At 40.2% G+C, this 26,421-nt stretch overlaps 1 protein-coding gene across 1 annotated transcript in view; it reads left to right on the top strand.

The window, feature by feature from the left end:
• Nucleotides 1-21,759, top strand: part of LOC147270310 (uncharacterized) — a 58,256-nt gene extending 36,497 nt beyond the window's left edge. The window contains exon 3 of the mRNA XM_086205164.1: nt 21,745-21,759. Coding sequence (XP_086061290.1) covers nt 21,745-21,759 — 15 coding nt within the window. The remainder of the gene's footprint in view (nt 1-21,744) is intronic.
• The last annotated feature ends 4,662 nt before the right edge of the window (nt 21,760-26,421 follow it).

Genomic DNA, 26,421 nt, shown 5'->3' with positions numbered 1-26,421 from the left:
TGTCGCATTATTTTGAGATCATTAGCAATTCTTCCGACATCACTGTCGCATTATTTTGAGGTTTGTAGCAACACTTACTACATGACTGTCAGCATCACTTTGAGGTTATTTTGAAAGTTTCACTCCATTACTCCTAGCATCATTTTGAGTTCATTAGCAATTCTTACTACATCACTGTCGCATCATTTTGAGATCATTAGCAATTCTTCCGACATCACTGTCGCATTATTTTGAGGTTTGTAGCAACTCTTAGTACATGACTGTCAGCATCACTTTGAGGTTGTTCGAAACTCTTTCTACATTACTGTAAGCATTACTGACTTGATTAGCAACTATCACTACATTACTGTTAGCATCATTTTGAGTTCATTAGCAATTCTTCCGACATCACTGTCGCAATATTTTGAGGTTCGTAGCAACTTTTACAACATTACTGTCGCATTATTTTGAGGTTTGTAGCAACTCTTAGTACATGACTGTCAGCATCACTTTGAGGTTTTTCGAAACGTTCACTCCATTACTGTTAGCATCATTTTGAGTTCATTAGCAATTCTTACTAAATCACTGTCGCATCATTTATATATCTTTAGCAATTCTTCCGACATCACTGTCGCATTATTTTGAGGTTTGTAGCAACTTTTAGTACATGACTGTCAGCATCACTTTGAGGGTATTCAAAGTTTCACTCCATTACTGTTAGCATCATTTTGATTTCATTAGCAATTCTTACTACATCACTGTCGCATCAGTTTGAGATCATTAGCAATTCTTCCGACATCACTGTCGCAATATTTTAAGGTTCGTAGCAACTCTTACTACATTACTGTCAGCATCACTTTGAGTTTAGTAGCAACTATCACTACATTATTGTTAGCATCATTTTGCGTTGTTTAGCAATTCTCACGACATCACTGTAGCATTAAATTGAGTTCATTAGCAATTCTTACTAAATGACTGTCAGCATCACTTTGAGGTTGTTCGAAACTCTGACTACATTATTGTAAGCATCACTGAGTTTCTTAGCAACTATCACTGCATTACTGTTAGCATCATTTTAAGTTCATTAGCAATTCTTCCGACATCACTGTCGCAATATTTTGAGGTTCGTAGCAACACTTACTACATGACTGTCAGCATCACTTTGAGTTCATTAGCAACTATCACTACATTACTTTTAGCATCATTTTGAGGTTAGAAGCAACTCTCACTACATGACTGTCAGCGTCACTTTGAGGTTGTTCGAAACACTTACTACATTACTGCTAGCATCACTGAGTTGATTAGCAACTATCACTACATTACTTTTAGCATCATTTTGAGTTTATTAGCAACTATCGCTACATTATTGTTAGCGTCATTTTGAGTTTATTAGCAATTCATAGACATCATTGTAGCATTAAATTGAGGTTAGTAGCAACTCTTACGACATGACTGTCAGCATCACTTTGAGGTTGTTTGAAAAACTTACTACATTACTGTAAGCATCACTGAGTTTATTAGCAACTATCACTACATTACTGTTAGCATCATTTCGAGGTTAGAAGCAACTGTTACTACATGACTGAAAGCATCACTTTTTGGTTTTTTCGAAACACTTCCTACATTACTGTAAGCATCACTGAGTTAATTAGCAACTATCACTACATTACAGTTAGCATCATTTTGAGTTCATTAGCAATTCTTCCGACATCACTTTCGCATTATTTTGAGGTTCGTAGCAACACTTACTACATGACTGTCAGCATCACTTTGAGGTTATTCGAAACTTTCACTCCATTACTGTTAGCATCATTTTGAGTTCATTAGCAATTCTTACTACATCACTGTCGCATTATTTTGAGGTTCGTAGCAACTCTTAGTACATGACTGTCAGCATCACTTTGAGGTTATTCGAAACACTTACTACATTACTGTAAGCATCATTTTGAGTTCATTACAATTATTACTACGTCACTGTCCCATCATTTTGAGATCATTACCAATTCTTCTGACATCACTGTCGCATCATTTTGAGGTTCGTAGCAACTCTTACTACATGAATGTCAGCATCACTTTGAGGTTGTTCGAAACACTTACTACATTACTGTAAGCATCACTGACTTGATTAGCAACTATCACTACATTACTGTTAGCATCATTTTGAGTTCATTAGCAATTCTTCCGACATCACTCGAATTATTTTGAGGTTCGTAGCAACACTTAGTACATGACTGTCAGCATCACTTTGAGGTTATTCGAAACTTTCACTCCATTACTTTTAGAATTATTTTGAGTTCATTACCAATTCTTCTGACATCACTGTCGCATCATTTTGAGATCTTTAGCAATTCTTCTGACATCACTGTCGCATCATTTTGAGGTTCGTAGCAACTCTTACTACATGACTGTCAGCATCACTTTGAGGTTGTTCAAAACACTTACTACATTACTGTAATCATCACTGACTTGATTAACAACTATCACTACATTACTGTTAGCATCATTTTGAGTTCATTAGCAATTCTTCCGACATCACTCGAAATATTTTGAGGTTCGTAGCAACTTTTACTACATTACTGTCGCATTATTTTGAGGTTCGTAGCAACTCTTACTACATGACTGTCAGCATCACTTTGAGGTTATTCGAAAGTTTCACTCCATTACTGTTAGCATCATTTTGAGTTCATTAGCAATTCTTTCTACATCACTGTCGCATTATTTTGAGATCATTAGCAATTCTTCCGACATCACTGTCGCATTATTTTGAGGTTTGTAGCAACACTTACTACATGACTGTCAGCATCACTTTGAGGTTATTTTGAAAGTTTCACTCCATTACTCCTAGCATCATTTTGAGTTCATTAGCAATTCTTCCGACATCACTGTCGCATTATTTTGAGGTTTGTAGCAACTCTTAGTACATGACTGTCAGCATCACTTTGAGGTTGTTCGAAACTCTTACTACATTACTGTAAGCATCACTGACTTGATTAGCAACTATCACTACATTACTGTTAGCATCATTTTGAGTTCATTAGCAATTCTTCCGACATCACTGTCGCAATATTTTGATTTTCGTAGCAACTTTTACTACATTACTGTCAGCATCACTTTGAGGTTATTCGAAACTTTCACTCCATTACTGTTAGCATCATTTGAGTTCATTAGCAATTCTTACTACATCACTGTCGCATTATTTTGAGGTTCGTAGCAACTCTTAGTACATGACTGTCAGCATCACTTTGAGGTTATTCGAAACACTTACTACATTACTGTAAGCATCACTGAGTTGATTAGCAACTATCACTACATTACTGTTAGCATCATTTTGAGTTCATTAGCAATTGTTCCGACATCACTGTCGCAATATTTTGATTTTCGTAGCAACTTTTACTACATTACTGTCGCATTATTTTGACGTTCCTAGCAACTCTTAGCACATGACTGTCAGCATCACTTTGAGTTCATTAGCAACTATCACTACATTACTTTTAGCATCATTTTGAGGTTAGAAGCAACTCTCACTACATGACTGTCAGCGTCACTTCGAGGTTGTTCGAAACACTTACTACATTACTGCTAGCATCACTGAGTTGATTAGCAACTATCACTACATTACTTTTAGCGTCATTTTGAGTTTATTAGCAATTCATAGACATCACTGTAGCATTAAATTGAGGTTCGTAGCAACTCTTACTACATCACTGTCGCATTATTTTGAGGTTCGTAGCAACACTTACTACATGACTGTCAGCATCACTTTGAGGTTATTCGAAACTTTAACTCCATTACTGTTAGCATCATTTTGAGATCATTAGCAATTCTTCCGACATCACTGTCGCATTATTTTGAGGTTCGTAGCAACTCTTTCTACATGACTGTCAGCATCACTTTGAGGTTATTCGAAACTCTTACTACATTACTGTAAGCATCACTGACATGATTAGCAACTATCACTACATTACTTTTAGCATCGTTTTGAGTTGTTGAGCAATTCTCACGACATCACTGAAGCATTAAATTGAGTTCATTAGCAACTCTTACTAAATGACTGTCAGCATCACTTTGAGGTTATTCGAAAGTTTCACTCCATTAGTGTTAGCATCATCTTGAGTTCATTAGCAATTCTTCCAACATCACTGTCGCAATATTTTGAGGTTCGTAGCAACTTTTACTACATTACTGTCGCATTATTTTGAGGTTCGTAGCAACTCTTAGTACATGACTGTCACCATCACTTTGAGGTTATTCGAAACACTTACTACATTACTGTAAGCATCACTGACTTGATTAGCAACTACCACTTCATTACTGTCGCATCATTTTAAGTTCATGAGCAATTCTTCCGACATCAGTGTCGCAATATTTTGAGGTTCGTAGCAACTTTTACTACATTACTGTCGCATTATTTTGAGGTTCGTAGCAACTCTTAGTACATGACTGTCAGCATCACTTTGAGGTTATTCGGAACACTTACTACATTACCTTAAGCATCACTGAGTTGATTAGCAACTATCACTACATTACTGTTAGCATCATTTTGAGTTCATTAGCAATTCTTCCGACATCACTGTCGCAACATTTTGAGGTTCGTAGCAACTTTTATTACATTACTGTCGCATTATGTTGAGGTTCGTAGCAACACTTACTACATGACTGTAAGCATCACTTTGAGGTTATTCGAAAGTTTCACTCCATTACTGTTAGCATCATTTTGAGTTCATTAGCAATTCTTACTACATCACTGTCGCATCATTTTGAGATCATTAGCAATTCTTCTGACATCACTTTCACATTATTTTGAGGTTCGTAGCAACTCTTACTACATTATTGTTGCATTATTTTGAGGTTCGTAGCAACTCTTACTACATTACTGTCAGCATCACTTTGAGTTTATTAGCAACTATCACTACATTACTGTTAGCATCATTTTGAGTTCATGAGCAATTCTCACGACATCACTGTAGCATTGAATTGAGTTCATTAGCAACTCTTACTACATGACTGTCAGCATCACTTTGAGATTGTTCAAAACACTTACTACATTACTGTAAGCATCACTGAGTTTCTTAGCAACTATCACTACATTACTGTTAGCATCATTTTGAGTTCATGAGCAATTCTTCCGACATCACTGTCGCAATATTTTGAGGTTCGTAGCAACACTTACTACATTACTTTCGCATTATTTTGAGGTTTGTAGCAACTCTTAGTACATGACTGTCAGCATCACTTTGAGGTTATTCGAAAGTTTCACTCCATTACTGTTAGCATCATTTTGAGATCATTACCAATTCTTCTGACATCACTGTCGCATCATTTTAAGTTCATTAGCAATTCTTCCGACATCACTGTCGCAATATTTTGAGGTTCATAGCAACTCTTACTACATTAATGTTGCATTATATTGAGGTTTGTAGCAACTCTTACTACATGACTGTCATCATCACTTTCAGGTTATTCGAAACTTTCAGTACATTACTGTAAGCATCACTGACTTGATTAGCAACTATCACTACATTACTTTTAGCATCATTTGGAGTTCATTAGCAATTCTTCCGACATCTCTGTCGCAATATTTTGAGGTTCGTAGCAACTTTTACTACATTACTGTCGCATTATTTTGAGGTTCGTAGCAACACTTACTACATGACTGTAAGCATCACTTTGAGGTTATTTGAAAGTTTCACTTCATTACTGTTAGCATCATTTTGAGTTCATTAGCAATTCTTACTATATCACTGTCGCATCATTTTGAGATCTTTAGCAATTCTTCTGACATCACTGTCGCATTATTTTGAGGTTCGTAGCAACTCTTTCTACATTACTGTCGCATTATTTTGAGGACGTAGCAACTCTTCCTACATGACTGTCACCATCACTTTGAGGTTATTCGAAACACTTACTACATTACTGTATGCATCACTGACTTGATTAGCAACTACCACTACATCACTGTCGCATCATTTTAAGTTCATGAGCAATTCTTCCGACATCACTGTCGCAATATTTTGAGGTTAGTAGCAACTTTTACTACATTACTGTCGCATTATTTTGAGGTTCATAGCAACTCTTAGTACATGACTGTCAGCGTCACTTTGAGGTTATTCGAAACTCTTACTACATTCCTGTAAGCATCACTGAGTTTCTTAGCAACTATCACTACATTACTGTTAGCATCATTTTGAGTTCATTAGCAATTCTTCCGACATCACTGTCGCAATATTTTGAGGTTCGTAGCAACTTTTACTACATTACTGTCGCATTATTTTGAGGTTCGTAGCAACACTTACTACATGACTGTAAGCATGACTTTGAGGTTATTCGAAAGTTTCACTCCATTACTGTTAGCATCATTTTGATTTCATTAGCAATTCTTTCTTCATCACTGTCGCATCATTTTGAGATCATTAGCAATTCTTCTGACATCACTGTCACATTATTTTGAGGTTCGTAGCAACTCTTACGACATTATTGTTGCATTATTTTGAGGTTCGTAGCAACTCTTACTACATTACTGTCAGCATCACTTTGAGTTTATTAGAAACTATCACTACATTACTGTTAGCATCATTTTGAGTTCATGAGCAATTCTCACGACATCACTGTAGCATTGAATTGAGTTCATTAGCAAATCTTACTAAATGACTGTCAGCATCACTTTGAGGTTGTTCGAAACTCTTACTACATAACTGTAAGCATCACTGAGTTTCTTAGCAACTATCACTACATTACTGTTAGCATCATCTTGAGTTCATGAGCAATTCTTCCGACATCACTGTCGCATTATTTTTAGGTTCGTAGCAAGTCTTACTACATGACTGTCAGCATCACTTTGAGGTTGTTCGAAACACTTACTACATTACTGTAAGCATCACTGACTTGATTAGCAACTACCACTACATTACTTTTAGCATCATCTTGAGTTCATTTGCAATTCTTCCGACATCACTGTCGCAATATTTTGAGGTTCGTAGCAACTTTTACTACATTACTTTCTCATTATTTTGAGGTTCGTAGCAACTCTTAATACATGACTGTCAGCATCACTTTGAGGTTATTCGAAAGTTTCACTCCATTACTGTTAGCATCATTTTTAGTTCATTAGCAATTCTTACTACATCACTGTCGCATCATTTTGAGATCATTAGCAATTCTTTGACATCACTGTCACATTATTTTGAGGTTCGTAGCAACTCTTACTACATTATTGTTGCATTATTTTAAGGTTCATAGCAACTCTTACTACATTACTCTCAGCATCACTTTGATTTTATTAGCAACTATCACTACATTACTGTTAGCATCATTTTGAGTTGTTGAGCAATTCTCACGACATCACTGTAGCATTGAATTGAGTTCATTAGCAACTCTTACTAAATGACTGTCAGCATCACTTTGAGGTTGTTCGAAACTCTTACTACATTACTGTAAGCATCACTGAGTTTCTTCGCAACTATCACTACATTTCTGTTAGCATCATCTTGAGTTCATTAGCAATTCTTCCGACATCACTGTAGCATTGAATTGAGTTCATTAGCAACTCTTACTACATGACTGTCAGCATCACTTTGAGGTTGTTCGAAACACTTACTACATTACTGTAAGCATCACTGACTTGATTAGCAACTATCACGACATTACTGTCGCATCATTTTGAGATCATTAGCAATTCTTCTGACATCACTGTCACATTATTTTGAGGTTCGTAGCAACTCTTACTACATTATTGTTGCATTATTTTAAGGTTCCTAGCAACTCTTACTACATGACTGTCAGCATCACTTTGAGTTTATTAGCAACTATCACTACATTACTGTTAGCATCATCTTGAGTTCATTAGCAATTCTTCCGATATCACTGTCGCAATATATTGAGGTTCGTAGCAACTTTTACTACATTACTTTCGCAATATTTTGAGGTTTGTAGCAAAACTTACTACATGACATTCAGCATCACATTGAGGTTATTCGAAAGTTTCACTCCATTACTGTAAGCATCATTTTGAGTTCATTAGCGATTCTTACTACATCACTGTCGCATCATTTTGAGATCATTAGCAATTCTTCCGACATCACTGTTGCATTATTTTGAGGTTCGTAGCAACTCTTAGTACAAGACTGTCAGCATCACTTTGAGGTTATTCGAAACGTTCACTCCATTACTGTTAGCATCATTTTGAGTTCATGAGCAATTCTTACTAAATCACTGTCGCATCATTTTGAGATCTTTAGCAATTCTTCTGACATCACTGTCGCATTATTTTGAGGTTCGTACCAACTCTTACTACATTACTGTCGCATTATTTTGAGGTTCGTAGCAACTCTTCCTACATGACTGTCACCATCACTTTGAGGTTATTCGAAACACTTACTACATTACTATAAGCATCACTGACTTGATTAGCAACTACCACTACATTACGGTCGCAGCATTTTAAGTTCATGAGCAATTCTTCCGACATCACTGTCGCAATATTTTGAGGTTCGTAGCAACTCTTAGTACAAGACTGTCAGCATCACTTTGAGGTTATTCGAAACGTTCACTCCATTACTGTTAGCATCATTTTGAGTTCATGAGCAATTCTTACTAAATCACTGTCGCATCATTTTGAGATCTTTAGCAATTCTTCTGACATCAATGTCGCATTATTTTGAGGTTTGTAGCAACTCTTACTACATTACTGTCGCATTATTTTGAGGTTCGTAGCAACTCTTCCTACATGACTGTCACCATCACTTTGAGGTTATTCGAAACGTTCACTCCATTACTTTTAGCATCATTTTTAGTTCATGAGCACTTCTTACTAAATCACTGTCGCATCATTTTGACATCTTTTGCAATTCTTCTGACATCACTGTCGCATTATTTTGAGGTTCGTACCAACTCTTCCTACATGACTGTCAGCATCACTTTGAGGTTGTTCGAAACACTTACTACATTACTGGAAGTATCACTGAGTTGATTAGCAACTATCACTACATCACTGTTAGCATCATTTTGAGTTCATTAGCAATTCTGACTAAATCACTGTCGCATCATTTTGAGATCATTAGCAATTCTTCTGAGATCACTGTCGCATTATTTTGAGGTTTGTAGCAACCTTTACTGCATTATTGTCGCATTATTTTGAGGTTCGTCGCAACACTTCCTACATGACTGTCACCATCACTTTGAGGTTATTCGAAACACTTACTACATTACTGTAAGCATCACTGAGTTGATTAGCAACTACCACTACATTACTGTCGCATCATTTTAAGTTCATGAGCAATTCTTCCGACATCACTGTCGCAATATTTTGAGGTTCGTAGCAACTTTTTCTACATTACTTTCGCATTATTTTGAGGTTCGTAGCAACACTTAGTACATGACTGTAAGCATCACTTTGAGGTTATTCGAAAGTTTCACTCCATGACTGTTAGCATCATTTTGAGTTCATTAGCAATTCTTCCTACATCACTGTCGCGTCATTTTGAGATCATTAGCAATTCTTCTGACATTACTGTCGCATTATTTTGAGGTTCGTAGCAACTCTTAGTACATGACTGTCAGCATCACTTTGAGGTTATTCGAAACGTTCACTCCATTACTGTTAGCATCATTTTGAGTTCATTAGCAATTCTTACTAAATCACTGTCGCATCATTTTGAGATCATTAGCAATTCTTCTGACATCACTGTCACATTATTTAGAGGTTTGTAGCAACTCTTACTACATTACTGTCAGCATCACTTTAAGTTTTTTAGCAACTATCACTACATTACTGTTAGCATCATTTTGAGTTTATGAGCAATTCTCACGACATCACTGTAGCATTGAATTTAGTTCATTAGCAACTCTTACTAAATGACTGTCAGCATCACTTTGAGGTTGTTCGAAACACTTACTACTTTACTCTAATCATCACTGACTTGATTAGCAACTATCACTACATTACTCTTAGCATCATTTTGAGTTCATAAGCAATTCTTCCGACACCACTGTCGCAATATTTTGAGGTTCGTAGCAACTTTTACTACATTACTTTCGCATTATTTTTAGGTTTGTAGCAACTTTTACTACATTACTTTCGCATTATTTTAAGGTTCGTAGCAACACTTACTACATGACTGTCAGCATCACTTTGAGGTTATTCGAAACGTTCACTCCATTACTGTTAGCATCATTTTGAGTTCATGAGCAATTCTTACTAAATCACTGTCGCATCATTTTGAGATCTTTAGCAATTCTTCTGACATCAATGTCGCATTATTTTGAGGTTCGTAGCAACTCTTCCTACATGACTGTCACCATCACTTTGAGGTTATTCGAAACGTTCACTCCATTACTTTTAGCATCATTTTGAGTTCATGAGCACTTCTTACTAAATCACTGTCGCATCATTTTGAGATCTTTTGCAATTCTTCTGACATCACTGTCGCATTATTTTGAGGTTCGTAGCAACTCTTCCTACATGACTGTCACCATCACTTTGAGGTTATACGAAACACTTCCTACATTACTGTAAGCATCACTGACTTGATTAGCAACTACCACTACATTACTGTTAGCATCATTTTAAGTTCATTAGCATTTCTGCCGACATCACTGTCGCATCATTTTGAGGTTCGTACCAACATTCCCCACATGACTGTCAGCATCACTTTGAGGTTGTTCGAAATACTTACTACATGACTGTAAGTATCACTGAGTTGATTAGCAACTATCACTACATCACTGTTAGCATCATTTTGAGTTCATTAGCAATTCTTCCGACATCCCTGTCGCAATATTTTGAGGTTCGTAGCAACTTTTACTACATTACTGTTGCATTATATTGAGGTTTGTAGCAACTCTTACTACATGACTGTCAGCATCACTTTGAGGTTATTCGAAAGTTTCACTCCATTACTGTTAGCATCATCTTGAGTTCATTAGCAATTCTTCGGACATCACTGTCGCAATATTTTGAAGTTCGTAGCAACTTTAACTACATTACTGTCGCATTATTTTGAGGTTTGTAGCAACTCTTAGTACATGACTGTCAGCATGACTTTGAGGTTATTTGAAACGTTCACTCCATTACTGTTAGCATCATCTTGAGTTCATTAGCAATTCTTCGGACATCACTGTCGCAATATTTTGAAGTTCGTAGCAACTTTAACTACATTACTGTCGCATTATTTTGAGGTTTGTAGCAACTCTTAGTACATGACTGTCAGCATGACTTTGAGGTTATTTGAAACGTTCACTCCATTACTGTTAGCATCATTTTGAGTTCATTCGCAATTCTGACTAAATCACTGTCGCATCATTTTGAGATCATTAGCAATTCTTCTGAGATCACTGTCGCATTATTTTGAGGTTTGTAGCAACCTTTACTACATTACTGTCGCATTATTTTGAGGTTCGTCGCAACACTTCCTACATGACTGTCACCATCACTTTGAGGTTATTCGAAACACTTACTACATTACTCTAAGCATCACTGAGTTGATTAGCAACTACCACTACATTACTGTCGCATCATTTTAAGTTCATGAGCAATTCTTCCGACATCACTGTCGCAATATTTTGAGGTTCGTAGCAACTTTTTCTACATTACTTTCGCATTATTTTGAGGTTCGTAGCAACACTTAGTACATGACTGTAAGCATCACTTTGAGGTTATTCGAAAGTTTCACTCCATGACTGTTAGCATCATTTTGAGTTCATTAGCAATTCTTCCTACATCACTGTCGCGTCATTTTGAGATCATTAGCAATTCTTCTGACATTACTGTCGCATTATTTTGAGGTTCGTAGCAACTCTTAGTACATGACTGTCAGCATCACTTTGAGGTTATTCGAAACATTCACTCCATTACTGTTAGCATCATTTTGAGTTCATTAGCAATTCTTACTAAATCACTGTCGCATCATTTTGACATCTTTTGCAATTCTTCTGACATCACTGTCGCATTATTTTGAGGTTCGTAGCAACTCTTCCTACATGACTGTCAGCATCACTTTGAGGTTGTTCGAAACACTTACTACATTACTGGAAGTATCACTGAGTTGATTAGCAACTATCACTACATCACTGTTAGCATCATTTTGAGTTCATTAGCAATTCTTCCGACATCACTGTCGCAATATTTTGAGGTTCGTCGCAACTTTTACTACATTACTGTTGCATTATATTGAGGTTTGTAGCAACTCTTACTACATGACTGTCAGCATCACTTTGAGGTTATTCGAAAGTTTCACTCCATTACTTTTAGCATCATCTTGAGTTCATTAGCAATTCTTCGGACATCACTGTCGCAATATTTTGAAGTTCGTAGCAACTTTAACTACATTACTGTCGCATTATTTTGAGGTTTGTAGCAACTCTTAGTACATGACTGTCAGCATGACTTTGAGGTTATTTGAAACGTTCACTCCATTACTGTTAGCATCATTTTGAGTTCATTAGCAATTCTGACGAAATCACTGTCGCATCATTTTGAGATCATTAGCAATTCTTCTGAGATCACTGTCGCATTATTTTGAGGTTTGTAGCAACCTTTACTACATTACTGTCGCATTATTTTGAGGTTCGTCGCAACACTTCCTACATGACTGTCACCATCACTTTGAGGTTATTCGAAACACTTACTACATTACTGTAAGCATCACTGACTTGATTAGCAACTACCACTACATTACTGTTAGCATCATTTTAAGTTCATGAGCAATTCTTCCGACATCACTGTCGCAATATTTTGAGGTTCGTAGCAACTTTTACTAAATTATTGTCGCATTATTTTGAGGTTCGTAGCAACTCTTAGTACATGACTGTCAGCATCACTTTGAGGTTATTCGAAACACTTACTACATTACTGTAAGCATCACTGAGTTGATTAGCAACTATCACTACATTACTGTTAGCATCACTTTGAGTTCATTAGCAATTCTTCCGACATCACTGTCGCAATATTTTGAGGTTCGTAGCAACTTTTACTACATTACTGTCGCATTATTTTGAGGTTCGTAGCAACACTTACTACATGACTGTGAGCATCACTTTGAGGTTATTCGAAAGTTTCACTCCATTACTGTTAGCATCATTTTGAGTTCATTAGCAATTCTTACTACATCACTGTCGCATCATCTTGAGTTCATTAGCAATTCTTCCGACATCACTGTCGCAATATTTTGAGGTTCGTAGCAACTTTTACTACATTACTTTCGCATTATTTTGAGGTTTGTAGCAACTCTTACTACATTACTGTCAGCATCACTTTGAGTTTTTTAGCAACTATCACTACATTACTGTTAGCATCATTTTGAGTTTATGAGCAATTCTCACGACATCACTGTAGCATTGAATTGAGTTCATTAGCAACTCTTACTAAATGACCGTCAGCATCACTTTGAGGGTGTTCGAAACTCTTTCTACATTACTGTTAGCATCATCTTGAGTTCATTAGCAATTCTTCCGACATCACTGTCGCATTATTTTGAGGTTCGTAGCAAGTCTTACTGCATGACTGTCAGCATCACTTTGAGGTTGTTCGAAACACTTACTACATTACTGTAAGCATCACTGACTTGATTAGCAACTACCACTACATTACTGTTAGCATCATCTTGAGTTCATTAGCAATTCTTCCGACATCACTGTCGCAATATTTTGAGGTTTGTAGCAACTTTTACTACATTACTTTCGCATTATTTTGAGGTTTGTAGCAACTCTTACTACATGACTGTCAGCATCACTTTGAGGTTATTCGAAGCGTTCACTCCATTACTGTTAGCATCGTTTTGAGTTCATGAGCAATTCTTACTAAAGCACTGTCGCATCATTTTGAGATCTTTAGCAATTCTTCTGACATCACTGTCGCATTATTTTGAGGTTCGTAGCAACTCTTACTACATTACTGTTGCATTATTTTGAGGTTCGTAGCAACTCTTCCTACATGACTGTCACCATCACTTTGAGGTTATTCGAAACACTTACTACATTACTGTAAGCATCACTGACTTGATTAGCAACTACCACTACATTACTGTTAGCATCATTTTAAGTTCATTAGCATTTCTGCCGACTTCACTGTCGCATTATTTTGAGGTTCGTAGCAACTCTTACTATATGACTGTCAGCATCACTTTGAGGTTATTCGAAACGTTCACTCCATTACTGTTAGCATCATTTTGAGTTCATGAGCAATTCTTACTAAATCACTGTCGCATCATTTTGAGTTCATTAGCAATTCTTCCGAAATCACTGTCTTATTATTTTGAGGTTCGTAGCAACTCTTAGTACATGACTGTCAGCATCACTTTGAGGTTATTCGAAACACTTACTACATCACTGTAAGCATCACTGAGTTGATTAGCAACTATCACTACATTACTGTTAGCATCATTTTGAGTTCATTAGCAATTCTTCCGACATCACTGTCGCAATATTTTGAGGTTCGTTGCAACTTTTACTACATTACTGTCGCATTATTTTGAGGTTCGTAGCAACTCTTCCTACATGACTGTCACCATCACTTTGAGGTTATTCGAAAGTTTCACTCCATTACTGTTAGCATCATTTTGAGTTCATTAGCAATTCTTACTAAATCACTGTCGCATCATTTTGAGATCATTAGCAATTCTTCTGACATCACTGTCACATTATTTTGAGGTTCGTAGCAACTCTTGCTACATGACTGTCAGCATCACTTTGAGGTTGTTCGAAACTCTTACTACATTACTGTAAGCATCACTGACTTGATTAGCAACTACCACTACATTACTGTTAGCATCATCTTGAGTTCATTAGCAATTCTTCTGACATCACTGTCGCATTACTTTGAGGTTCGTAGCAACTCTTACTACATTACTGTCGCATTATTTTGAGGTTCGTAGCAACTCTTCCTACATGACTGTCACCATCACTTTGAGGTTATTCGAAACACTTACTACATTACTGTAAGCATCACTGACTTGATTAGCAACTACCACTACATTACTGTTAGCATCATTTTAAGTTCATTAGCATTTCTGCCGACATCACTGTCGCATCATTTTGAGATCTTAAGCAATTCTTCCGACATCACTGTCGCATTATTTTGAGGTTCGTATTAACTTTTACTACATTACTGTCGCATTATTTTGAGGTTCGTAGCAACTCTTACTACATTACTGTCAGCATCACTTTGAGGTTATTCGAAACGTTCACTCCATTACTGTTAGCATCATTTTGAGTTCATGAGCAATTCTTACTAAATCACTGTCGCATCATTTTGAGTTCATTAGCAATTCTTCCGAAATCACTGTCTTATTATTTTGAGGTTCGTAGCAACTCTTAGTCCATGACTGTCAGCATCACTTTGAGGTTATTCGAAACACTTACTACATTACTGTAAGCATCACTGAGTTGATTAGCAACTATCACTACATTACTGTTAGCATCATTTTGAGTTCATTAGCAATTCTTCCGACATCACTGTCGCAATATTTTGAGGTTCGTTGCAACTTTTACTACATTACTGTCGCATTATTTTGAGGTTCGTAGCAACACTTACTACATGACTGTAAGCATCACTTTGAGGTTATTCGAAAGTTTCACTCCATTACTGTTAGCATCATTTTGAGTTCATTAGCAATTCTTACTAAATCACTGTCGCATCATTTTGAGATCATTAGCAATTCTTCTGACATCACTGTCACATTATTTTGAGGTTCGTAGCAACTCTTGCTACATGACTGTCAGCATCACTTTGAGGTTGTTCGAAACTCTTACTACATGACTGTAAGCATCACTGACTTGATTAGCAACTACCACTACATTACTGTTAGCATCATCTTGAGTTCATTAGCAATTCTTCTGACATCACTGTCGCATTATTTTGAGGTTCGTAGCAACTCTTACTACATTACTGTCGCATTATTTTGAGGTTCGTAGCAACTCTTCCTACATGACTGTCACCATCACTTTGAGGTTATTCGAAACTCTTACTACATCACTGTAAGCATCACTGAGTTGATTAGCAATTATCACTACATTACTGTTAGCATCATCTTGAGTTCATTAGCAATTCTTACTACATCACTGTCTGGAAGGTGTCCCATGTAACAAACTGATCAATGTGGTTCTAATGTTCTGGTTCATTTCTTGTCCTTTCGAAAAATGAAATTCATTTCTTACTGTCATGAACTCAGACTGTGTGTTTAATGTTAACATTTTAAAAAATTCTACTTTGTCAATGAATTAATTCATTTGATATTGAAGTCTGCACCTTTCAGTTTCTGTCAGGATGGCTGAGCGGTCTAAGGCGCTGCGTTCAGGTCGCAGTCTCTCCTGGAGGTGTGGGTTCGAATCCCACTTCTGACAAAGGACGTTTTCTCCACATTCCTGTGCATCCACGATGGAAACCAGTTGAAGCTGCTCTCCACTGAGGGGAGTGAGTGGTTGAACTGGCAGCAGAGGAGGCAAAGGAGCTTCCCTGTGAGGGTCCAACATTGCCTGGTTTCCTCCAACATGGAGGAGCCACCAAAACTGATCTTCAAATGTTGGATCAAAGTCTACTGATCCACCTTTCTCATGTTGATGAGGTCATCCAGCCTGATGATCTCGAGGTTCTCCTTTGAGTGGTTCCCTCTGGGAGAGTTCTCTCTCTGTAACTTGTGTGTGTGTTTGCTCGTATCCTGTTTCTCCTTGACAGCACTTTAGTGTTTTTACCACTGGTGTCTCATCTGTGGTTCACCTTTTATTTGACTTCTTTGTCAAAGATGAAGGTGTTTGTGGTCATTCATCAATCATGTGATGGCTCATGTGACTGTGAGTCTGATGAAGAGCATGAGACTCTTAATCTCAGGGTCGTGGGTTCAAGCCCCACGTTGGGCGTTCATCTTGAACATCCCTGCTTGTTCTCTCACTTTCTGCAGCTGTGATTGGGAATTGAAAGAAAAATCACTGAATGAACAACACAAACACAGGCTGTGTCTGAAGTTCCACACCTGCACCCGACTCAAAATGAAAAAACCAGTGTGGACTCAATTGTATCCACTGTCAATACTGATTCTGGAGAAATTTCTTTGTGTGTTTTGATGGACGCGAGCCAAGCAGAAATTTCCCATAATGCAATAGGGTGGCGTTTGGTCAGTGTTGAGCAGGCGTCAGTCTGACAATGATCTCGTATTATTGTGTCATCACTTGACCAGACCCAAAAGTAGGCTCAGGTATCAGTTTCTTCTCAATGCTAATGTCTGCTAGCTTAGTCTGCTAATTTGATGGCTCTGCCTGCTCAAAGGTCCAGACCCTGGATGTGGTGGTTCCTACCTGAATGTAGATTCTGTCAGCTCATGTTGTTAAATCAACTCACCAGGAACACCAGTAGATTTCAATGGACTGACAATGAGTCTCATTGAATGGGTGTCTCGTCCAACGAGAAACAATCAGTCTCAGGTTGAAGCTCATCAATGAGGTCTTGTGGATCAGTGGCTTGCATGAATGAATGAGTTGGAAGACTTCTTGGAAATTAAAGAGGATTTAATACAATTAAGAAAACCCTTAAGACAGAGTGATAATTCCAGCAGAGTAATTAAGGCCCATATTGAGTAGCAGGTATGAATTAGCCTGGATTTATCTGAGCTTCAAGTAGACGGCAAAGAGGCAGGTGGAAAGGTGTGTAGGATGAACGATGGTGACCTCCAACCAAATGAAGAGGACTGAGTGGAGGCTGACCAGCTCTACGGAGTCAGGCGGAGTTTGGCAGCGAGACAGGAGTCCAGGCCTGAATCGGTGAAAACCAACGTAACCGGCTCACGTTCTCAGCTGGATTCTCCCATCGATGTACGACGCCTCTCCAACTAACTGGTGGGAGGACGGCCTCCAAAGCCTCCACCTCGTCGACCGTGGTTCCCGCTGAGATTCGCTCGATGAAGAAGGGAAGCGCGTTGATAGGCTACCCTCTGGTCTCAGGCTGCTGGCTGCCTGGACTAAGCTGCTCTTCTCCGACACAAAGGTGGCTTCTCTCTCTTCAAGGCTCACAGGAGGTCAAGAGTGTAGCGACCGTGAGCCGAGATCGATGATGAATTACAAAAATAGAAAATCAAAAAATAAATTAGAGGAATAGAAAAGAAAAGGGGGGTGCGGACCAGCTGCTCTAGGAGCTCACACACAAAGGGCAGAAACAAGAAGCACTGAAGAGAGCGCCAGCAGTGGATGGTGCCACCACTGTTACAGTAAACTGGTCCGCCTCAGAGCAGTGACCTTTGACCTGTGAGGGGTTGTTGGCCAATCAGCACACTTTGCTGTCTTCAGTCCTTCTCAGATATCAACAAATGAAGCTGGTTGAACAGACAGCAATCATCATCACTCAGAGACATCACCTGGAGAGGAAGACTGCTCCGAGTTCTGACAATGACAGTGAAGAGGCAAGGAGAGCTGGACAACCACAGACAGTGAAACATTCGGAACATCATGTTGATACACGTGTGTGTGTGTGTGTGTGTGTGTGTGTGTGTGTGTGTGTGTGTGTGTGTCAGAATCGGAATCAGAATCTTTCATTTTCGTTGTACGGGGGGGGGGGGGGTACAGTGACAATAGTTAGAGTGCTCTTCCAGAGCCACCGTGCACCACAGAATGCAGATACAAAGAAAAGATAGAAAAGATAAAAGCAAGATAAAAGACACTGTTAGAACAGAAAGATCCATAAACCCACCAACCAGAGGTGTGTCTGGTACAGATGTGGAATTATTGGCTCACACAATGTTGAGGACACTGGAAGAAGACAAACAAAAAAGGCTGGTGTGATCCAGACCTTCATCAAAAATGGTCCTGGAGAACTGTTCAATGTGTCAGGACTTCTGTCCATTGTCTTCTGCTTATCCTGTTCAGGGTCATGGAGGGGTGGAGCCTATCCCAGCAGCTTTTGGGCGACAGGCCGTGTTCACCCTGGACAGGTCACCAGTCCATCACAGGGCCAACACATCCACAGAAAAACATTCCAAGCCAGACTCAGGAGGATCTCTCCACCCTACAGACTGTAAAGGAATCATCAAAGATGGCAGTTGGAGTTCTGTGGATCTGTGCTGGATTCCTCGTCCTCACGGACCAGAAGTCTGTCTGAAATACGGCACTGATTGATGATCTTTTCATGAATCTGGAAAAGCTTCTAAAATGAAAGGAAAACAATCCTATCTTCTTCATGTCTCAAGCCAAATCAAACCAAGAGTTCTTTTATCATATTTTTTTGACTGGTTGGTTGTTGAAAGAGAGCAGGACAGGACAGACAGCAGAAGACAAATATAGAGAAGGAAAGACAAAAGACAAAGAGAAAGGAGGGAGAGAATGACAAAAAGATGGGAACAAGATGAGGGTGAAAGACAAGCAGAGAGAAAGACAGAGGGACAGGGGGATGGAAGACAGACACACAACCAACAACAGCAGCAGCAATAATAGTAAACTAGCTGCCAATGATAACGTCTCCTGGTCGCTGAAGCAATCAACTTCATAATAGGAGGATTGAAGAGCCAGGAAATAAAATATTAGCACAATACTGATGTGAATGTTCGTGCAATACTGAGAACACTGATATGTAGACGACTAGTAGGGGCGGCACGGTGGTGCAAGAAGACAAACAAAAAAGGCTGGTGTGATCCAGACCTTCATCAAAAATGGTCCTGGAGAACTGTTCAATGTGTCAGGACTTCAGAAGCTCCAATCCTCTCTAAGGTCCAGTGAGAGTGGAAGAGATTATAAATGAGAGAAGCAGGGCCCTCACTCAGAACTGAACCAGCTCAGTTGGGAGAGCCTTAGACTGAAGATCTAAAGGTCCCTGGTCCGATCCCAGGTTTCAGCAGAGGAGCAGCATTGACTTTACTTTCCAGTGGAGGAACTGCAGACATGAAGGAAACTAACATCTTGTCCTGTGCATTCTTGTGACATTCAGGACATTTTTGGAGCCTCTTGTTGGATTTTGCCACAGAGAATCAGAGCCAATCAAAAGCATGGTGGACTTCAACATGGAGGACTGAACAAGTCAAGAAAGCATCAGTTTGACCTTCACAAGTGTTTCTGTTCCTGTCTCAATGCTGTAGAAAGAGCCTGAGGAGCTCAGAGGGTAGAGCATCAGACTTTTAATCTGAGGGTCCAGGGTTCAAGTCCCTGTTCAGTTGCTGTGGAGGTTCCAGTGTTTGACAACATGGTACTGGATGAAGTTTAGTGTTGAACAAACTGTCATCATCAAAAGTAGAAGTGTTCTTGTCTTGCCACTGTGAGACTGTTGCTAGAAAACTGACCAATAATAATTTCATGTGGCATGCAATGAACAAAAGACCTACATTGATGGTCAAGGGGGGGGGCTGGAGCCTATCCCAGCATCTACGGGCCGGAGCCTGGACAGGTCGCCAGTCCATCACAGGGTCAGCACACAGAGACGAACAACCATTCACACTCACATTCATACCTACGGTCAATTTAGAGTGTCCAATCAGCCTCGTCCCCAATTACATGTCTTTGGACAGTGGGAAGGAGCCGGAGTACCAGAGAGAACCCACGCATTCATGGGGAGAACATGCAGGCTCTACACAGAAAGATTCCCCACCCGAGCCTGGACTCAAACCCAGAACCTTCTTGCTGTGAGGCCACAGTGCTCACCACTGCACCATCATGCTGCCATGCTCTCTTCTACTTTCCTCAATTGTGTTTCTTTCATGTCCTCCTGAGATCAAAGACAGAATTCTAGCTACTGTCAAAGCCCTGATGACATCATCAGGAATTCTGACTTTGATCTGGAGACTCTTGCTTTAATCTGAATTTGATCTGACTAATGTTTTAGTTTAGGTTGCATGATACCGACCACCTCATTTCTCCTGATGGACTGGTGACCTGTCCAGGGTGAACCCTGCCTCTTGAACAATGTCACCTGGGATCGCCCCCCCCCCCTCGTGACCCTTAAAGGATAAGAACAGAAAGTGGATGGAGGGATGGACTCAACACTGAAATCAGCTGATCTGATCCACATTCTAATGTTTCCTGTCCCTCTTTAGGAGTCAGTGAGAATAGTAGTGTATATAATAATGTATATCCAACCTTGTAGTATCTTTCCAAAGCTTTTAGTATTTCTTCTTGTTTCTACTTGTAGTTTTAGTGTCTGGATCTTTTCTTTTGATGTCCTGCTGTCTGCTCTTTGCTTTTGGAGCTTCCTTCAACAACTACCAGGCCTCCTGGGTACTGTAGGAAACATGGTCAAGTTCTTCTGACTTCTCCAGGAACGTCCTGCTCTCATTGGTCTGTCTTCATTTTGACTCCTCCCACTGCCACAATGACCAGCCTTTATACTCTTGGTGACTGGGGCCCTGGTTGCTGCAGGCCTCAACACCAGCCTGTGGTTGTGAGCAGGGCAGAACAGAACTGACAGTATCTCCCATGCAGGACCTGGGTCAGCGCCTGGTGCCAGCTGGGGCACCGCTTTAACCTGGACCCCTGGAAGATCTTCTCCAGGAACTGGCCTTTTTCAATTGAAACAGCGTGAAACTTCAAGTAAAGAATTAAAATTATTTAATTCACAATGAGGCCTCTGTCATAAAACAAAGGAACACCTGACTACCTCACCATGACTTCACACTGATAACCAGGAGGTAACCTGGTAGTCAGAGCAGTGGTGCTCAGGTCTGTGGACTCAGAGGAGGATTCTTCTTTTGTTCACAGGTTTGAAGATATCAGTGGAAGAGAGAGGAGAGGGTGTGAGAGACCTGCCACACCTCTCCAGTGACCTGGGACATGATGGCAGTGGTGGGATTTGAACCCATGCCTCCTCAGAGACTGGAGCCTTAATCCAGCCCCTTAGACCGCTTGGCCACACTACCTCACTGAGCTGTTCTCTGAGTTGGTCTGCTAAAGGCATGTTGAAGAGGAAGTAACAATGATATCAAACTGATTCTGAAGGGGGACCCCTTCCCTCCACGGTCACAGGAAGTGACGACAGCGCTGCTAGAAGCAGGAAAGAAATGGTAAAAGGACTCAGTTTGTACAGAGCCTTTCTACCTCAGCAGCACTCAAGGAGCTGAACAATGTCCTCTCATTCACACACTCACACACTGATGCTGAAGGCTGCCATGCAAGGAGCCAACCTACTCATCAGAAGTATTGAGGGGTTCAGTATCTCACTCAAGGACACTTTGACATGGTCACTGGAGAAAGTGAGGATCAAACCAGCCACCCTTTGGTTGCCAGACGGCCATGCTACTCCTGAGTCATGTGACCTGGATAAGATGGTGAACTACAGCTGATCGCCATGCTAGCAAACCTCTTTTGTTTGGTTTGGTTGTTGTTTAGTGACTGTGGATGAATACACAGGAGAAGTTGAGCATAAATTTGTGTTCCCTGTTCACTTGAATATCTGCAGGAGTGTGAGGTGGAAATAATAGTTGGAGGAGAATGAGAGTTCAGTCTCAGCGCTATGACCTGTGCTGACACTAAAACATGTCAGCCCACAGAACAAAGATGGCAGTCCTCTGGGAAAGCAGGTACACCACACATACATGAAGAAACCCTACTGGAAACAAATATGTTGCCAGAGACTTTTACTCTGTTTTTGTTGTTTACCCAAGAACAGGATTGGAGGGAGACTGATGGTCGCTGTTTGGGTTTTTGGAAAACAAGGAGGCTGTGGGTTCAAGCTGGATTCTCAGAGACTATTTCCCCAACCTCGACATTGGTATCTACACTGTCATCCAGTCATGTGACTGAAGTCATCCAGTCACGTGACTGAAGTCATCCAGTCACGTGACTGAAGTCATCCAGTCACGTGACTGAAGTCATCCAGTCACGTGACTGAAGTCATCCAGTCACGTGACTGAAGTCATCCAGTCACGTGACTGAAGTCATCCATTTATGTCAGTGATGTCACTTGGCAGGACTGTCATTGCCGTCTCATTCTAGAAAAGAATCCAGACTCCACCTGTGGCTCCATGATAACTGATGGACCTCTGGTTGGAGGCTGGACGATGATGTTTGGACTTGAAGGAAAACTCCTTGTCCAAATTCCATTGTGTTCAAGTTTAAAGTCCCACAATAAGAAGTAGCTGAATCTGACAGGTGGAGGTTTGGAACTACAAGATGGTGATGTTTCCTTGACTTGATGCTTTGACTGTCAGGGTGGATGACAGCTTCTTCTGCTGCTGCATCTGAGTGGCTATGATTGGAGCTTTTACCCTCCAAGGTTGTTTGGTTCCAGGGGAAATTTTAGAATTCCAGTCCCCAACCTTGGCTGTTCTGAAACTCTTCTCCTGAATCACTCCTGAGCTGCAGCAAGAACAAATACCAGTGCCAACCAGATCAACTTAATGGCTGCTCACAGCCTCAGACACTTGATTTCCATCAATCTGGAGCCAAGAAGGCCCTCACCTGTGGTTCTCCTCCAGGAGGGTCCATGTTCTGCCATTGTTGCTCCTGGTGCCACTGCCAGAGAGCCTCAGCTGCACACTGCAACATTTCAACAGGAGATTGACATTCCTTCAAATGTCCTGACATCTTATTCCAATGGTTCTGTTCCATCTTTATATTTTAAAATCAATCACACAATGAAAGCTGCCTCAGCTGCTTTAAGAGAGAGAACAAGCTAAGAGGTCTGAAACCAGTAAAATATGCTTTTCTGTGTGCAAACTAGTGAGGGGCATGGAAGGATATTTTACCACCAATACAGAATTCAAACTTTAGTCATGTGATGAGATGGCGACTCTGATTATGAAGTTAATGGACAAAATGTGACTTGAAAGAAAACACATTCCTTCAGCAGACTTTGATCCAACATTGAAGTTAGATTTTGGTGGCTGCTCCATGTTGGAGGAAACCAGGCGATGTTGGACCATCACAGGGAAGCTCTTTTTCCTCCTCTGCTGCCAGTTCAACCACTCACTCCCCTCAGTGGAGAGCAGCTTCAACTGGGTTTGGAGTTTACCACTGTGGATGCATAGGAATGTTGAGAAAATGTCCTTTGTCAGAAGTGGGATTTGAACCCACGCCTCCAGGAGCGACTGCGACCTGAACGCAGCGCCTTAGACCGCTCGGCCATCCTGACAGAAACTTCGCTGCAGACTGAATTAATTCATTGACAAAGTAGAATTTTTTCCACAGGAGCTACTGGCTCCTTAGTTGTTGCATTTATTGTTAACATTAAACACACAGTCTGAGTTCATGGCAGTAAGAAATGATTTTCATTTTTCTAAAGGACAAGAAATGAACCAGAACATTAGAACCACATAACATCTCTTGACCAGTTTGTTACATGGGACACATTCCAGACAGGAAGGTCCTTCTGAGACTTGAACTGGGATCCCTGGCCCTCTGATCACTGGATCCAGAGTCCAGAGGGCTCAACATTCCACCATGGAACCAAACACAAAGAGGAGGTTCCTCTAAATACCCCTTGACATCACCTGCAATCAACCTGTTGATATTTGGAGGTTCATCTTGCTCTTGTTCCAGACTACATGGACAAAAGGAACAAAAACCACAAGGAAATCATGGAACTCCAGATTGATTCAGGACTTTCTAACTCCATCGTATGACCTGGGAGCAAAGACTGGCCAGGCCTTCCTTAATTTATCAGTTAATTACTGCTTCAACAAACATGCCACTTAATTAAGTTACCAGAATTTCTCTCATTGAAAAACCCACCAGCCTGATTTCTTGACATGACATGAAAAATTCTCCAAGAACCCACACTGGAAAACTCAGCAGTTCCTGAGTGCCAGATCCATCCGGGAGCTTGGGTCTCCCCTTGACTGTGGTGATCCATGAGATCAAGGAGGACAGAGGGAAGAAGGATCCTGTTGGAGATCTCCTCCCTTCTTCCTCCACTTCACTACTACTTGGATGTCAGGAATATGAGGTACTTTACTCAAATGACTTATTAGGAGTTTCCTGTTTGACAAGAAGGAAGTCAGAGGTTCATCCCTCACTTGTTGGTGGTGCCCTCAACCTGCTGAGAGCATCACTTAGTTCTCTACAGAGAAACATGGCAGCTCTGCTGAAGGCTACAGGAAACCTGCTGGAACGGAGACTTGGACTCAGGTCACTGGATTCAAAGTCCAGGGTGCCAACAGGTCCACCAGGGCATCTGTGCTTTACTTACCGTGTAAAAAGGACCACAGTGGTCGTCTGGTTTTAATTTAACAAACAAATATGGTTGAAAACTTTGAGACAGAGACACAGGGCTCTTATTTGAAGGGCCATGGGATGGGAAATATCCCAGACCTCAGAGATCAGAGCTCTCACTTTGATCTCAGGGTCCTGACTTTGGGGGTTCTTCCTTTGGTCTTCAAATACTCGTGGTTTTTATTGGCAGAACTTTCAACTTGCATGCAAAGAGAATCACAGTCAATGGAAACCCAGCAGACAGTGTTTATTTCTAATAAATCAGACAATCGCACAAATGAGAATGAAAGGAAAAAACAATAAAAGGTTTTAAAATCCTTCTCCACTCTAAAGCTTTTTAAAGTTCATTTGAAGGTTCAAAGGTGGAGGTGAGGAGGTCACCCTGATCCTCCCTGTTGTCACTGCCAGGATTCTTTCTTCTGGTGCTGTGGTTCTTCTGATGAAGGGGGCGTGATGTTTGCTGTCTCAGGCTCCACCAAATGTCCTCTTTAGGACGCCACAATGTGGCCTCTTCACTGCTCCATCTCCCCTGCATCGGAGACACCAGGGTTCCTCCTGGTGCCGACCCCATCGTCCTTCTACCCAATGGTGCGGCCATGGATCCTCAGAGGAGGCTGGGATCCTTCTTCTCATCAGAACCACAGTTTTTCCTGGAGGGAACAACAGGAGCTTTGTTATAATGTTTTGCTCTGTGTTTCCTGCACAGACTGTCAGGATCTGTGACGCCATCTTGTGGTAGGGGGTCATCATCTTGTTGTGTGGTAGTGGATTCATTGATCTGCTGTTTCAACACATTCAAGTTCATTATCCTACAAGTCAAAGTACATTTGGTGTGGAGTTTTAGTTTCTGGCCTCAATCATAACGTGTGCCTTTCTTCTTCATGAACATTTCTCAGCTTTGTAAGTTTATTCTAGTTTTTCTTCCTCACTTTTCTATTCCATTGTTGTTGAAGATTCTACTGCAGGTTGGAGTTCCCTGTTGACTGAAGCAGAAACAGGAACAACAAGCTGGAGGCTGTCAGAGCTCCAAGTTGGGCCGCTGATATTAAAGTAGGAGATGAACACATCCAGGTTAGCATCCCTCTCAGAAGCTGCTACTTTAGCTCTTCAGGATACAGCAGCCTAGCATAGCTTCATCTGGCCAGTTAGTGGCCCACTTTGATGTCTGGGATATCAGGTTCAAGGTTCTTCACAGCTCTGAATGAAGGCTTTCTAAAGTGTTAACCAGTACTCCAGTTGTAAAAAACAATCAGGGGGATGGTAGATTTTGATGTTTAGGAACAGATCATTTGTGCTGATGACAGCGCATCAGGTGAGAGACCAACAGTGTACCCTTAC

Source organism: Aulostomus chinensis, chromosome 1 (assembly GCF_037954235.1).
Source record: "Aulostomus chinensis isolate RoL2024-O1b breed Wild chromosome 1, RoL_Achi_v1.0, whole genome shotgun sequence".
In the NCBI taxonomy this organism is placed as follows: domain Eukaryota; kingdom Metazoa; phylum Chordata; class Actinopteri; order Syngnathiformes; family Aulostomidae; genus Aulostomus; species Aulostomus chinensis.
This window is presented reverse-complemented; position numbering and strand designations above follow the sequence as displayed.